Below are 15,570 nucleotides of genomic sequence, written 5' to 3'. Positions count from 1 at the left end.
AAGCACTATCCCACTTTTGCGCTTATTTGCTTTTTACAAGACATGACAGTATGGCTCTAAAAACTATGGTCATTTGCGGTTTAAACTTTGATACACCTATAAAGAATAGACAGGACATTCTTACATTCGGTTTTGAGTTTCTATTGCCATTCGGTATCTTTGTTCTACTTTTTTGCATCTTGTTACCTATTAAGTTTACGAAGTTATCAATTTTACATGTACGGATGGAACATACAAATTCTGCCGTCAATGAAACTATTCAAGCAGATTTTCATGATTCATGGAACTTAAAACGGAAACTACATATTCCTCTTGTGTTCATTCCTTGCCTAGAAAGAGGAACAAACGGAAACTACATATTCCTCTTGTGTTCATTCCTTGCCTAGAAAGAGGAACAAACGGAAACTACATATTCCTCTTGTGTTCATTCCTTGCCTAGAAAGAGGAACAAACGGAAACTACATATTCCTCTTGTGTTCATTCCTTGTCTAGAAAGAGGAACAAACGGAAACTACATATTCCTCTTGTGTTCATTCCTTGCCTAGAAAGAGGAACACACCGAAAATACATATTCCTCTTGTGTTCATTCCTTGCATAGAAAGAGGAACAAACGGAAACTACACATTCCTCTTGTGTTCATTCCTTGCCTAGAAAGAGGAACTCTTTCAAATCAATAAATATCTAAGCCTTTCAATTGGTGAAGACCTACATTTGTTTTTTTTAATGAACTGTAGTTTATTTTGACTATCGAAGAAATAAAAACACCAGTAGTATGCCTCGGTTCAAAAGTCATAAATCATTTGAGAGAAAACAAATCAGTGTTACAAACTAAACTCGAGGGAAACACATCAACTATAAGATGAAAACAACGAAATAACAGACGTACAACAAAAAACAAACAACAATGCAACATTCATAGAAACGAACTATTAGATAACAACTGCCATATTCCTGACTTGGTATAGGACATTTTAAGAAAAAATTGTGGGTCGAACCTGATATTGTGGTTAGCGTACCCACCGCGCTTTATGGCAATGTTAAAAATACAGCTAAAATGACAACATTACATGACAAGAACACAGTTCAAATAAATGCAAAAACACCAAACGACAAGAGAAATACATAAAACATAATATAATACTTTAGTAGTACCCCTCGACATTTTAACCACAGAATAACAACGAATAACTAAAATGATTAAGGAGAGTACACAAAAACAGCTTAATAGAAACACAAAGTGTGAGTCTGTAACGTGAATGGATCAACATTACAAAAAGCAACGTCACAGGTAAATTTAAAAAAAGGGATATAAATAAAGACTACGTTTCTCAAAAAGGGTCGTGATTGACGTGACAAGAATGGACAGAGCTGTCATCACACAGAAATCGAACAAATGGTCAGTATCATTTCATATATCAATGTAATGAACAATTTTACTGAACTCGCCCTGTCGAAGAACAGTATCATTGAACAGCATATACCAAATGTTCTGCTTAAAAGCGCAAATGTTCATTTAAAAGAGTGCAAATGTCCTATTTAAAAGCGTAAATATCCATTTAAATGAGTGCAGATGTCCTATTTAAAAGCGCAAACGTCCCACGAAACCCTTGATGTCCCTAAATACAAAAAGAGTCAACACACTATTACCTTAGTCCCAAATTTATTTACTCAGTCCATCATTTCTTGCTTCCTAATACCAGATACGGGGAGGTTAAAACTGGAAGGATTTTCAAGCATGGTTATTAAGCGGAGCCACTGCAATTAGATCTGGACCATGTTTATATACGGCTTAAAAACCTTAATTTTACTCTACCTATATAATTTGCTTTTTGTATTATACAAATTGTATGTACCAAGAAGGATTTATATACTATGTAAATCGTTGACATCATATTGCTTAAATAAAATTAGGAGTGTTATTTGGTATTGTTCCCTTTTGTAGGGTCATGACTGAAATCGTTAAATATTTGACTTACTTTAGAATACAACTACAACAATTTACACATCTTCTTGCAGAATATTTTCTTGATATGATCTGAATTAAGAAGTAATTGCCCTTATCACGGAGAGGTAACACCATTGTCTATTGCACTTGCGAGGCCAGGTGAGTGTATGCTTTATTATTATTTAGGTTGTTAAAATCACCATTTGTTTTAATCAAATGACAACTCAACGTATTCGCTGTCTCAAAAACAATACAATCTTGACTTTGCAATCAATGGAATATGTTCGACCAGAAAGTACATTTATTCATACAAATTAATGGGACACGGATTTAGTCAAAATAATAGTATTTCAGGACCTTCATAAGTCGAATTACGGATATTCATAAATCATTTACGACCTCCTTAATTTTATTTCAGGACCTCCATAAATCAATTGCAGGAAATCCGAAATACTGTCATCGAGATTAGTTAGCACTTATGCTTAATAAAACTATAAATGATGTTTTATTCAGGACAACACTTTTCTTCCTTTCCTTTTGGGTGCAAAGTCAGTTTTATTCCAGCCTATATAGAAAATCATAATATTCAGAAAGGTATGCATGCTTTTATGTGCCTTCATTGCAGGAGCAAACAAAGTGTAAAATGGAATAATTCAGTATTGAAACCATGTCAATTAATCAAGGAATAAAGCATGATGGTATATTGATTACTTATCTATCAATAATATTAATATACATCAAATTGACGAAAGTGTATTGAGTTCCCATATCAGCATATGGACCAAAAGAATATTTGAAGATAATATTAGATATTACTAAGGTCATGCTGATAAAATAGATATTCAAAAAGTTAGCAGGTTCATTTATGCATAACTAACATTAGTAGTGAAACCATGCCAATTCAAATAAGCTAAATATTAACACTGCATGCCATACTGTGTACTGTCTATGGGACGGTAATACATAGAAAAATAATCTGAATCCAGTTGTTTGCCTGAACAGATTCAATTTTTTAAAAAGAATAAGCAAAACAGACCTATTGAGAAAAGAAAATCCATACATCTGATATGGACATTTACATATAATCAGGAACTAAGTTCAATGGCAAAAAAAATCTTTTGGATATCTTCAAAAAATACTTGTTGGACTACTCTACTTTAAAGAAAAAAAATATTATGAAACTTTAAAAAAACAGTTTGTTTACTAAAATCAAGAATAGCCTCATAAAATACTTCTTATATAAAAATTACATGTGGTATGATTTCCAATGAGATATCAATCCACCAGAGATAAAATGAAGTGGTAGTAAATAATGGCAACAGTAGTATACCCCTGTTCAAAAGTCATAAATGATGGTATTGAAACTAGTAACAAATTCTACCTAATCTAATTGGTTTAAGTTTTGAATTTTTATACAGTGCAATTGACAATTAAAACTTATTTATAGAGTGTAATTATAAAAAAAGAAAGGATATTCGTACCAGACAAAACATGGCAGAACAAATGTAATTTTTCTGCTTTCTCCACAAATAAGGTTCATTAACTAAATATGATATTTAAACCTGTAATCAAATCGAAATTCAATGTCTTGTAAAATGGACTGAAAAGCTAGTTGGTAATCAGGTTAGTATCTGAGAAAATCAACCTGCAGTACAAATCAATGAAAGTGTAACTGTCGGACATAGTGAATTATTTTTCGTAGAAGGCAGCCATACTACACAGGACATATCCTTACACAAAATATAAGATTGTTAGTAACTTAGCATTCTATAACTGATTTCAAATGTACACCTTATTATATAGCTCAACTTCATTGAGCCAAATAAAAACAGACAGAATCAGGTGGCATTATATATTAAATTCAAAACAGACAAAGTTTCAAATTTTATTTTTGAAATGACATAGGACTTAAATATCAATAAATATTTGAAAAGTAAAACATTAAGCATTTTTCTACAATAAAAATTCATGATCATCTTCACATCATGTAGCATATAGCCTAATGATAAATGTATCAACGATCGACTATTTGAATTTTGGAATCATAATATATCTTAAAACCAGTATTTGATATTTTATTCAATGTTACTTAAAAGACTCATCCCACTTTTTTTTACCATGTTTGTAGTTTTCATACTTGCACAGATTTTCTCTACATGTTTATGTTATTAATCTTTTGCTTGAACTTTTTACATATAATTCAGACTGTTCTGCTTCTTTTATACAAGATACAGCTTAAAAACAAATGAATAATGAAATCTGAATGATGGCCCTAAAAAGTAACTTTTGTATGAACTTTCTTAAAAGCCCTAGAGATTCGCCATGAGTTAGGATCTTCATATTTGTTATAAAGTGGTTCAATCTTCTGTTGTTTCTTCTGTTTGCTGAGTTTGGTTGGATCACTATGACGGAAGAACTTTGGTGCAAACTCCACTAGCCATTTTGGATCTATAGTGGTTACTTCTCTCATGTATTCCTTGGTTGTCAACACAAGCTCATGATACACTACCCTGTAAGAACAAAATACAGTTAATTGATTCATGATTCACCAAATCTGAGTTCTAGAATAATACATGTATTTGAGACATTTGTTTACATACAAACTGCTTTATGAATTAATTGAAAAATGAACTAGAATATAGAGGAAATGGACATCACCCTGATATTAAGATATGTCTACTTAGCCCAGATTGAGATCAAGGGCATGCAGATTTAAACTCATAATGACCAATCCACATTTTAATATTGTTGACCAATGATGTATAGTTACTGAGTAGCAGATCTCATCATGAAATGTATACCCAACGTATTTGCAAACTGTAAAACACTACCTCTTTTTCTTGAAGGTGAACCGTATGTCTAGCCTTCAATAAGTATCAATTAAGGTGGGACAATAAATTTGAATCTTTTTAGATTTATTAATTTCATTGAATTCAGCATCACAGGGAGAAATAAAAAAAACAACATTGAATACAACAAGATGGTCAATAATTTTTGGTTGAAGATAAATTCACAGAAAATGAATTAAAGATAGTTCACTTCCTTGTTTCAATGAATCAAGAAGAATGATCAACCAAATTATATTATAGCAGTAATAAAACTGACCAAAGACATTAAATGAGTGTGACATGACACACTAAGCTAATCTGGCTATTATCTATAGAAGTAATTTAACTAACCAATCTGGCTGTCTGTTAAATAAAGCACTAGAAGGATGTATATACACAACTTGACTATCCACCAATGTTCTGTAGCCCTCCTGGGGATCCTTTTTGGCAGCATTCCTAAAGAAACCACTGCATATAGCCTTTTGTACCCTGGCTGTGTTCTTACCACAACTTACTACATCAAGCTTGTGTCTACAAAAAATATATTTCATAATAAGTTTTAGATCTTTAATAAATGATATAAGCTAAATAAAATACAGACTTTTCAACAGACTGACTTCATTGTTTATTCTATAAAAAAACTGGTTATTGCCTTACATGCTATTAAACGCAGTTAGCCATAAATATTACAATCTCTGCTTTGTGGATGGCTCCTTAGTCGCATCATCAAATATGTTCTAAAATTTCTCAAAATAGCAAAATCTATGACAGAAAAGCAACATCAATAGCATTGAATTACTGTAGGACATCATGTGATGTCCAGTTAATCTTTAAATCTGGAAAAAGCCCTCATTTATCAACTATTTATGAATATAGATTCTTACATTGATACCTCAGCAAGGGGTTCAGAAAGGTTTAAATCGCACAGAATTAGAGAAATGTTATAATGAACATGTGTACCAAGTACAAGTTGATGTGACAACAACCTCATATACTACCTTAATCAAAACTGATCAGTGAACTGTAAAATTTTGTCAAGCTATTATTTGGTTAACATCTGTACTAAATTTGATATTGATGTAATCACAGCTTTATGTATAACTATACCTTTAAACAAAACTTAAATTTGACAGGGAACAGATGCACAAACTATAACTCATATTATGGTCTGGTATTCTAGAGAGAGTATAGGCTGGACACCTAAAATACTGTAAATTCAGAAATGGTGGCGATGTTTTTATTATTGCGAAAAATGTGACATGATTATAATGGCAATGATTTAAACTAGAATTTTGGAATTTTATATACGTATTAAACAAGATTTTTCTAAATATAACAGAAACAGACTTTTGATACAATTTTCTGTCATCAAAATTCATTACCTGTCCATAATACCCAACATCTGCTTTCTGACATCTTGGGCTCTTTTTAATGTTCTTATCTGCACAAAGTTTTCATAACACCAGGGACTAGAGAATTTATTGTTTCTCCATGAGTTATACACAGCTAGTAATGTTAAATGATCTCCCTCTGTCTGATGGAACTTAGCTTTCTTCTGGTCAGCTATGGCTTGTTTATCCTGTAAAATTTAAATCAAGCATTATTGATGCACCCCAAGTATGTTTGCAAGCTCTAAACTACAAAACAAAGTTGGCAGGGGTGAAAGTACAGATGGTTTAAAAACATGAAAATTCAATACTTTTTACTCTAATCTAATAGAATATATAAGAGCAAATAATGAAAAATCTAGATATTATCTGAATATATGAAATCGATTAATTTACTAATAAAAAATTTGTAAGGGTTCCGTGGAACCCAATGTCTCGCCTACTTTTGCTGATAACCGCAGGCTCAACAAAAATGAGGAAAACAATCAATAAAAATATTCCTATCGATACCATCTTTTGATTGTAAGAAGCTTCTGTCCAAGTTTGGTAAAGATCCAGGATAGTTGATAAATCTAACAAATGTTTTAAAAACTTTAACTGCAGACTTTATGTAATGTTAACTGGAAGAAAAACTAAATCCATTTATAAGAAAATACGAATAAACAGGTACAAAATTTGAACAAAATTTCCTTATAGATACTAGCTTTTGATCATAAACAAGCTTCTGTCCAAGTTTGGTAAAAATCCAGGATAGTTTAAGAATGTTATTCAAATTTTAAAAACTTTAACCACAGTGTGAATGTTATATTTCCTGGAAGAAAAAACTAAGTCCATTTATAAGTTAAATACGGAAAAACAGGATTTTTTTTTTACAAAATTTAGTTTTGGATGCTATGTATGATTAAAACAAGCTTCTGTCCAATTTTAGTAGAAACCCAGGATAGTTTGAAAATTTCAAAAAATTTAACCACAGAGTGAATGTAATGTTAACTGGCAGAAAAACTAAGTCCATCTATAAGTAAAATACTGATAAACAGGTAGGTTTTTATTTCAAAATTTATTTCTGGATACTATCTAATGATGATAAACAAGCTTTTGTCCAAGTTTGGTAGTTTAATTGTTTAAGAAAACTATTAAAATTTCACAAAACTTTAACCACAGAGTGAATGTAATGTTAGATGGCAGAAAAACTAAGTCCAAGTTCGGTAGAAATCCAGGATAGTTTAAGAAAGTTATTAAAATTTCAAAAACTTTAACCGCAGAGTGAATATTTGTGTATGACGCTGACGAAGAAATGTAGTTTCTCTATATTCAAATTTCTTAACAAGCTAACTAATAGTACAACATGTCCATGCTTTACTTATAAAACTATCGGTATTGTTCACTATGCTGTCCATAGAAATATACCTCAAGTACTCTCATTCAATTCTGTATACCAATATGTAATTTTGTAATCACAAGTTATAAAATGATAACAGCTAAACAACAATGTTACCTTAGGTCTGTAGATAACATTCTGTACAGACAACATGGATACAAACCTTAGGTCTGTAGAAAACATTCTGTACAGACAACATAGATACAATTGTCAGAATTTCATCACTGCAGGCTAAATGGACTGACATGATTAACATCTTAGACAACATAGGCTCCAATGGAAACTCTGCCATCTAAAATATAAAATATCACTTGTTAAATAATCCAACAACTCAACAATATGCATCAAATGTAGGTATATTAGACTAAGGATTGGTATATAATACATAATATATTCTATTGTAATTCTAAAATATCAAAAATCATCTGAAATGCTGAAATTCTAAGTCTCTCATAATGTTGTTTTCACACAATGCAAATTTTGCCTTACTATTTTTAGCTGCACTCTTCAGGTAACTTTAATATTAATTCTTATACAGGCATTAAAAAAGATTTATTATTGCTCTTTTTCTAAAGACTAATGGACAAGTTTTTTAAAAGAGAGGCAAAGTCATACCATACATCAAGTTTATTAAAGCTTGTATATCTTTAAAAAGTCTTTCTGATAACATAACTCAAATCTTACCCTTCTGCCAAGTCTTGTAAGTAATCCTTCATCATCCAGAGCACTGAGAGCATGCAACTGTTCCATGGCAGAGATGAGGGTCTGCATGGGTGGTGCATCCATAAAATCAAACGATAAAAGATCATTGATCCCCATCGCCTTCAGTGAGAGAACAGTACTGGCCAAGTTAGTTCTTTGTATCTCAGGCACATTGGTTGGCAACATTTCATCTCTGTAGGCTCTCTCTGTATACAGTCTGTAACATTTACCTGGGCCAGTCCTACCTGCTCGACCTGCTCTCTGCTTTGCCTGAGCCTGAAAGTTGAAAAAAAACTCAATTTTTTTTACACATTTTGATAGTATAATTTGAGAAAAGTAAAGCAAGATGTATAAGATATCAAACAATTCATTGAGAATGATAAAACCATTAACATGTCAGCAAAGGAATATTCAACATTTAAAATACAGTATTGTGCCTGATATGGAAATTTAATGTTAAGTGCACACAAATTGTTATTATTAACCTCTTTTAACACAATTACTGCTTACAGGTTTCTCACAGTTTAAAAAAAACCTGGAATATATGCTAAAAGATCTTTTCAAGAGGAAATCAATGAAATATCCAATGGTAATAAAATTGAAAAAGGAAAAGGGGAAAATGTCAAAGAGAAAACAACCGGACCAAAGAGCAGACAACAGTCAAAGGCCACTAATGAGTCTTTTAACACAGCTAGAAAATTCCACAACCACAGGTGGTCCTCAGCTGGCTCCTAAATAAAATTTTACTAGTTCAGTATTAAACTTAAATTTCTATGTAACATGTAGATGTGTAATTTTCTGCCCTTTTTGTCCCTCATAAATTGAAACATTTTGAGCTCCTACAAATGTAATTGACAAATGCAGGGATTGATTTACAATCTTTTTGAAGATTGCATCAAAGTCAGAATAAAATAAATGTTAACATAATTTTAATTAACTTACCTGTGAAATAGGTGTTACAATCAGCTGATCCATTCCAGTTTTAGAATTATATACTTTTTGTTTTACAAATCCAGGGTCTACTACATATAAGATACCATCAATAGTCAGTGATGTCTCAGCAATGTTGGTTGCTATAACAACCTATATAAAAAGAAATAAAACAACAATCTACAACATAAGAAAACTTATAAACATCATCTATTTGATTTGCAAAATTTAAGTTTAATACATAAAAATGCATATGTTATTTAATACTTCATATATAATTACATAATATGTCAATTTATATCTAAGTTTTTTCAAATCATGTTTTATTGTAGTAAATCGTTGATAGTGTCTGTGAATTAAATGTAAATCACAAACAAAGTTGCTTCCATCATAAAAACCATTTTAAATTTGTTATAGTATCATATAGGGCAACGTCGGCAGTTTTCGACCACTTAACGGTAAATTCGATTGTGACGTCAGAGAAAAAACAATGGTCATCTTCACGTTACAAGTGAACATCTTTACATATTGGACATTATTTTCGTCGAAGAAACAATACTTAATTTTTGATAATTGCATTAGTAATGACTATTTTGACGTTGTTAAATATTCGGGTATTTTCGACCATGTTCGGGTATTTTCGACCACGGTCGGACATTTTCGACCACTTTCTAATTTCCTTCTGTCATATCACTGATAACATTATATTATGGTACGACCCCAGAATCAATTGTTCATGAAGTGTTTAATTGATAATTATTTTGCCATCGTAAGTGGAGATAAACGACCATTTAACTTCTCAAAGTGATACCGTTTCGGTATTCACACGAACGTTACAAGTTTTGATCAGCAATTGATATTATTCAGGCATGCAGGCTTTAAAATAAATCAATGTTGTGTTTCTGAAAATTTCGAATTACCTGTTTTAAGCGGATTTCACAAGAAAAAATGAACCTCTACAACTGCTTGCACGGGGCTTGTGAATACTTGTGCGAATTTAAATTAATTGACGTGACCTGTATTGATAAGAGCACATTGTCAGATGAATAAAGTAAGTGTTTCTTTGTGTGAATAATTATAGTGGTGCACATGATATTGTTCATTCAGTGTGCCCTTTTACGGTCCATATAATTGATTGATAAAGAACACGCGCTTGAATATGCATTGAACACAAGAAGGCTTATATTATAGGACGAACATTATGATATCCCCCTCAAACAAATAAAAATAAAATAGTTTCTCCCTAAAGTTACGGCAAGTAATTATTTATGACAAAAATGTATTGATCAGAAAAACGATTATAACAAATTGGCGAAGCCACGCTGAATTTATCATTTTTCAAAATGTTCTGTATTCTAAGATAAAATACGGGGGGGGGGGGGGGGAGGGGGGTCAGATACCAAAGGGACAATTAAACTAAAAAAAATACGACGACAGTCCACACATACCCAACACAGAAAACTAAGAGTGAGCAACACAAACCCCACAAAAAACTAAAGACTGGGCATCACTAACCCTACAAAAACTAAAGATTGTGCAACACGAAACCCAAAAAAAACTAGACTGAGCAACACGAACCCCACAAAAACATAAGACTGCAACACTTATCCAACAAAAAACTAAAGATTGATCAACACGAGCCCCACAAAAAACTAGACTGCAACAAGAACCACACAAAAAACTAAAGACTGTGCAACACACACCCATACCAAAGACTAATGACTCCCCAAAAAAATGTGTTCCAACTATCGAAAATAACAACAGATAATGCATCACAGTATACATGTAGCAATATTATTTCTTTTAAATCATTGCACTGTAGTAATAAATATATAGAATTTGTAACAAGTCACACATTCATTTTGAAAATTTTGTCACATAATATATCTGACGGTTTTAGAGGCAATCATCACACTCATATGGAAAGCTAACGATGTCGTCAATATGCACACAAGAAAAGTCAACACCAGAGCATTTTGCATGATAAAAGGAGGAGCAAATCTCGCAACATATATAAATATCGTCTGTTTCAAGTAAACACTTGGAACAAAGCCTGGAAGTAGTCGATTTCTCCGATTTCTTTTGTTTTTTGGATAATTTACGTTTCTTATTTTCTTCCATTCTTTTCTTTTTCTCGATTTTTTTTCTCTTCCTTTTTAGCATTTTCCTCTTCCTTTAGTTTGCGTTTTAATTCTCTAACAATCTTACGCTTTTCTTTCATTTCCTGTTCATCTTCTTTCTGCTGTTTTCTATTCTCTAAAATTTTTATCATTTCCGATCCCGATACGGCTTTTGGTAGTACAGTGCGAGTTTTCTTTTTCTTGAGAGTCTTTTGTTCACTTGGAGTAACAAGTAGGAGTTCAAAAGATGACGAAGGTGCTTTTTCACACGATTGTTTGTTTTCGTCTTTGTGTGGTGTTACATTGACATTGCATGGATTAACTTGTATGATGGTTTCTGGATAAAGACAAGGAGGCTGATCATGCAATTCTTCAACTATTGTATGTGATGTTTCACATGAGACAGAGTCAAAAATTTCAGATGGCATTAAAGCAATTTCTGTATCCGCCTCATCAGCAATTTGTACGGGTTCTTGATCTAGATTGTAGGTCCCAGAACTATTGGTAACTGGACGACTATCAACCTGGGCATCTTTACAATTCATATCGTCGTCATTACCGAGATCCTGGTCTGGTTTTGCCCTGGCAAATACTTCAGAGGGTTCGACTTTAGATTCATCTACACTTTCAACTGAAAATGGATAAAGCCCTGTATGACGGAAACCTTTAATTTCTACATCAACTGTTGTTCCTTTTGCCCACGCCGACTTAAATACAGAAGCAAAGGTACCTTTTGTGACAAATTCACCAGGATTTTTGAACTGGTAATCTCTCACTGAATCTCTCCAGTGCTTCTTCAAAGGCCCAAACAGAGTAACATCACAAGGCTGTAATATATGACTTGCATGTTCTAGCAAACAGTACAATATAACATTCTCAGACTTACAAAGCTGAGCTGTTTCCAGGCTAATATGGCTAGTATGTCCATCCACCAGCAAAATAACCGGTAGCTTTACTTTTCGGTCCTTTATTGCAGTAATAAAATGATCACGCACCCAGGTGTAAAATAGTTCGGAATCCATCCAACCAGTCTTTGTCCGACCAAGTACTGCTTCAGTGAAACCTTCTAGTGGATTAAACCGGAAACGCTCCCCTGGAAATACAAGCATAGGTGGTAAGTAGTGTGCTGTTGCACTCATACATGCAAGAACTGTTATCTGTGATTTGTCAGCTGAACATGTTGAATACACATTCTTACTGCCTTTAGCAGCCAAAATTTTACCAGATTTTGGATCTTGCGGAAAACCACTTTCATCTGCGTTATATATGCGGGAAGCATCTTTCAATATATTTATTCCCTCTTCATAATTTTCCGTTAGGTACTTTGTAAAATCTTCAAACCACCATTTTATTTTTTGCCAAGATATAACTGCGCGTTCCTTACCAAGTTTCTGTGGAGTGCGAGTAGAAATCTCAGGATGGCGTTTCATGAAAGCATATAACCAATCCTTACCCGGCAAATTATCTTTAAATGGGGTTTTCCTACCGTCATGATCCAAAATTGTCTTCACCGTATACAGAAGTTGCTGTCTTGTTTGGCCATAGCCGATTTTTGCCATATCTATGACCCAGCGGACTAGCATTTCTTCCTCACTATCAAATAATACCGGACTAGGTCCTGATCTTGCTTGAAGATTAGATCTGCCATTAAGTTTGTCTATAATAGTCGTTTTTGGAACATTGTATTGTCGTGATGCGGATCGAATTGACATTGCCTTACTTTCAACCATTTGTACTGCATTTTTGATATCCTCTAGAGCATAATTTCTGTACTTGTTTCGTTTCCCCATTGTATTTGAAAATCTGAAAGCCGAAAAGGGTGAGGTAAAAACCTGCTTAAACAAGAAATTGTGCCGACGCGATGATACATGTAATTTATGACTTCATTGAAACTTAATCCAGGCGTTAAGGATGTTAAACGAGACGAAATGGGGTTAAATGGAAATCACTTATACTTGAAGATATCCTGTTTTTATCGCTTTTTAAATGTATCTATTTCATGTATCAATACGATTTTATGCACATGTACATACAAATTTAGTAAACCCGGTCATTTTGCATTTCCCAGACAAGTTAAATGAAGGAAATGATCATATACAGTATATTTGGAATGTTACGGGACAAAGATGAAGCAAATAAAACAGACCGAAAAAAAAACCAACCTGTAGCAACTGAGGTATTAAATTAAATACAAATATGATTACACACTTTCGAAAATACTAATATAATATAAACAAACAATGTGGAGAGTTGTCTCATTGGCACTCATATCACACCTTCTTAATTATATTAATACATGTACATTTTTAGAGTTAAAAAAGTGAACAAAAACATTTAAATTTTAACAACCTGGAAGGTGACCCAAGTGCAACTCGAGAAAAACAAACACAACAGAGAAAACAGGTAGGAGTTGGTGGACATGGGGTCCCTGGGATAAAGGAGGCGATAATCGGGAGTAACTGGGAGTAAAATAAGGGGGTCGGGTTAAGGGGAATGAGAACAGGGAGTAAAGGGGAGGGATTGTTAGCTCAAGTTGATATTAAAAGAAGGGAAGTGGTGATTGCTACCCCTTGTCAAACCCCTCCCGTTCACTCTCTTTTAGGGATTATTTTATAAACGTCTTCAGGTTTTCTATTGACACGTAGACGAATTGCTTTGATTTCGCGGAGGAAAAAAAATAAGTTTGGACTAAAAAATATCCTTCAAAAGCAGACTGCATTTTGATCTTGTTGCTCAGATAAAGTTTTGATTTTCTTATTTTCAGCTAGTAAAAAAAATTACAATCACAGTGTATTCGACATTCCAATTGCGATAACATTGTCCTTCTGACTATGACATTGTCTATACAAGGTGCCCGATTTCGTTACGTCATTCATATTGTGACGTCACTGTAGCCTTGAAAAACGTAAACAAAGCGTCCATAGTAACACAAAATATACAAGACTGGTCGAAAATAGGCGAAATACGGGTGAAAGGGATATAAGTTGATTATCGGCAAAATATTTTTTAAAATGCGTCTGATTTATTCATTTATGTGTTCATTTTTATTCCCAGGAATTTAGCGAACAGTGTCATTAGGTTTTCATGCTTGAACAGTAGGTGTTTTTCACTGAAATCATTTGTTGAAAGACAGATATTTTTTAACACATGACGTAATACTTGTTTTTATCATGGCGAGATTTTCCACGACAACCGCTACAAATTATATAACTTACTACTTCTTTCCGTGAATTGCAGCTAACCTAACCTTCCATGACAAATATTTAGTTCTGCAGATCTGCACGCGGAAAGGATGCGGAAACAACGCCTCGCGTGCATGAAATCGCTCCCGAAATGTTCGGTGGTCGAAAACTGCCTCTGGTCGAAAATACCCGACAGTACTCTATGTATTTACCTTTCTGGAACCAGGGGGAGCAGGTTCAAAAATCCTAGTTTGCATTTCACTGGGCAGTGCACTGTACACAGGTAATATAATCAGGTCAGGTACCTCAGGACCAAGCGCTTTCATTCTCTCATATAATATTTCACAAGCTGTATCAATTTCTTCCTGACCAGTCAAGAACAATAAGACATCTCCTGGGGGCTCCATTAGGTGAATTTGCATCACTGTGATCAAGGATGCATCTAAATAATCTGTTTCTGCCTCTTTAGTGTACAACACTTCTACAGGATAAGTTCTACCAGGTATGGTAAAAATAGGCTGCAGAGAGAAAAAAAATAAGACATCTATATAACCTGTCTAAGACCAATTAGTGTACAACACTTCTACAAGATAAGTTCTACCAGGTATGGTAAAAATAGGCTGCAGAGAGAAAAAAATAAGACATCAATATAACCTGTCTAAGACCAATTAGTGTACAATACTTCTACAGGATAAGTTCTACCAGGTATGGTAAAAATAGGCTGCAGAGAGAGAAAAATAAGACATCAATATAACCTGTCTAAGCACTCTTTGTATATGAAACATCTACTAGAATTGTAATGGTGTGTTTATGTTGAAGGATGACCAGAAAAATAACCTCTGAATTTGTTTATATTGTCATTGTCACTACATCAATAAAATAATAAATAAACTTTCAAATAAAAATGTAATTGCAAAAATGTACATAATCAAACCAAGAACTGATTTTTATCAAGAATAATGCCTAGGTGCTAAGTAATCTCAGTTAAGGTCCACATTCATTAAAAGCAAAACATATATAAAGCCTTTCAACATTCCTGGTTGTAAGAGATAAGGGAATATGTCAAAACTTAACTGATGTTTATTTTCTATTGGGGA

At 33.2% G+C, this 15,570-nt stretch overlaps 1 protein-coding gene across 1 annotated transcript in view; it reads right to left on the bottom strand.

Annotated features, from left to right (window-relative positions):
* Positions 1-3,818: 3,818 nt before the first annotated feature.
* LOC143064767 (ATP-dependent RNA helicase DHX8-like) overlaps positions 3,819-15,570 on the bottom strand; it is a 35,399-nt gene continuing 23,647 nt past the window's right edge. The window contains exons 15-21 of the mRNA XM_076237849.1: positions 14,686-14,991; positions 9,184-9,324; positions 8,224-8,517; positions 7,703-7,831; positions 6,156-6,352; positions 5,125-5,304; positions 3,819-4,455 (exon numbers count right to left, since the gene is read on the bottom strand). Of these exons, the coding sequence (XP_076093964.1) occupies positions 4,218-4,455; positions 5,125-5,304; positions 6,156-6,352; positions 7,703-7,831; positions 8,224-8,517; positions 9,184-9,324; positions 14,686-14,991 (1,485 nt within the window). The 3' untranslated portion in view covers positions 3,819-4,217. The remainder of the gene's footprint in view (positions 4,456-5,124; positions 5,305-6,155; positions 6,353-7,702; positions 7,832-8,223; positions 8,518-9,183; positions 9,325-14,685; positions 14,992-15,570) is intronic.

This window comes from Mytilus galloprovincialis, chromosome 2, assembly GCF_965363235.1.
Source record: "Mytilus galloprovincialis chromosome 2, xbMytGall1.hap1.1, whole genome shotgun sequence".
In the NCBI taxonomy this organism is placed as follows: domain Eukaryota; kingdom Metazoa; phylum Mollusca; class Bivalvia; order Mytilida; family Mytilidae; genus Mytilus; species Mytilus galloprovincialis.
Note: the sequence above shows the minus strand (reverse complement) of the source record. Positions and strands in the feature narration are given on the sequence as shown.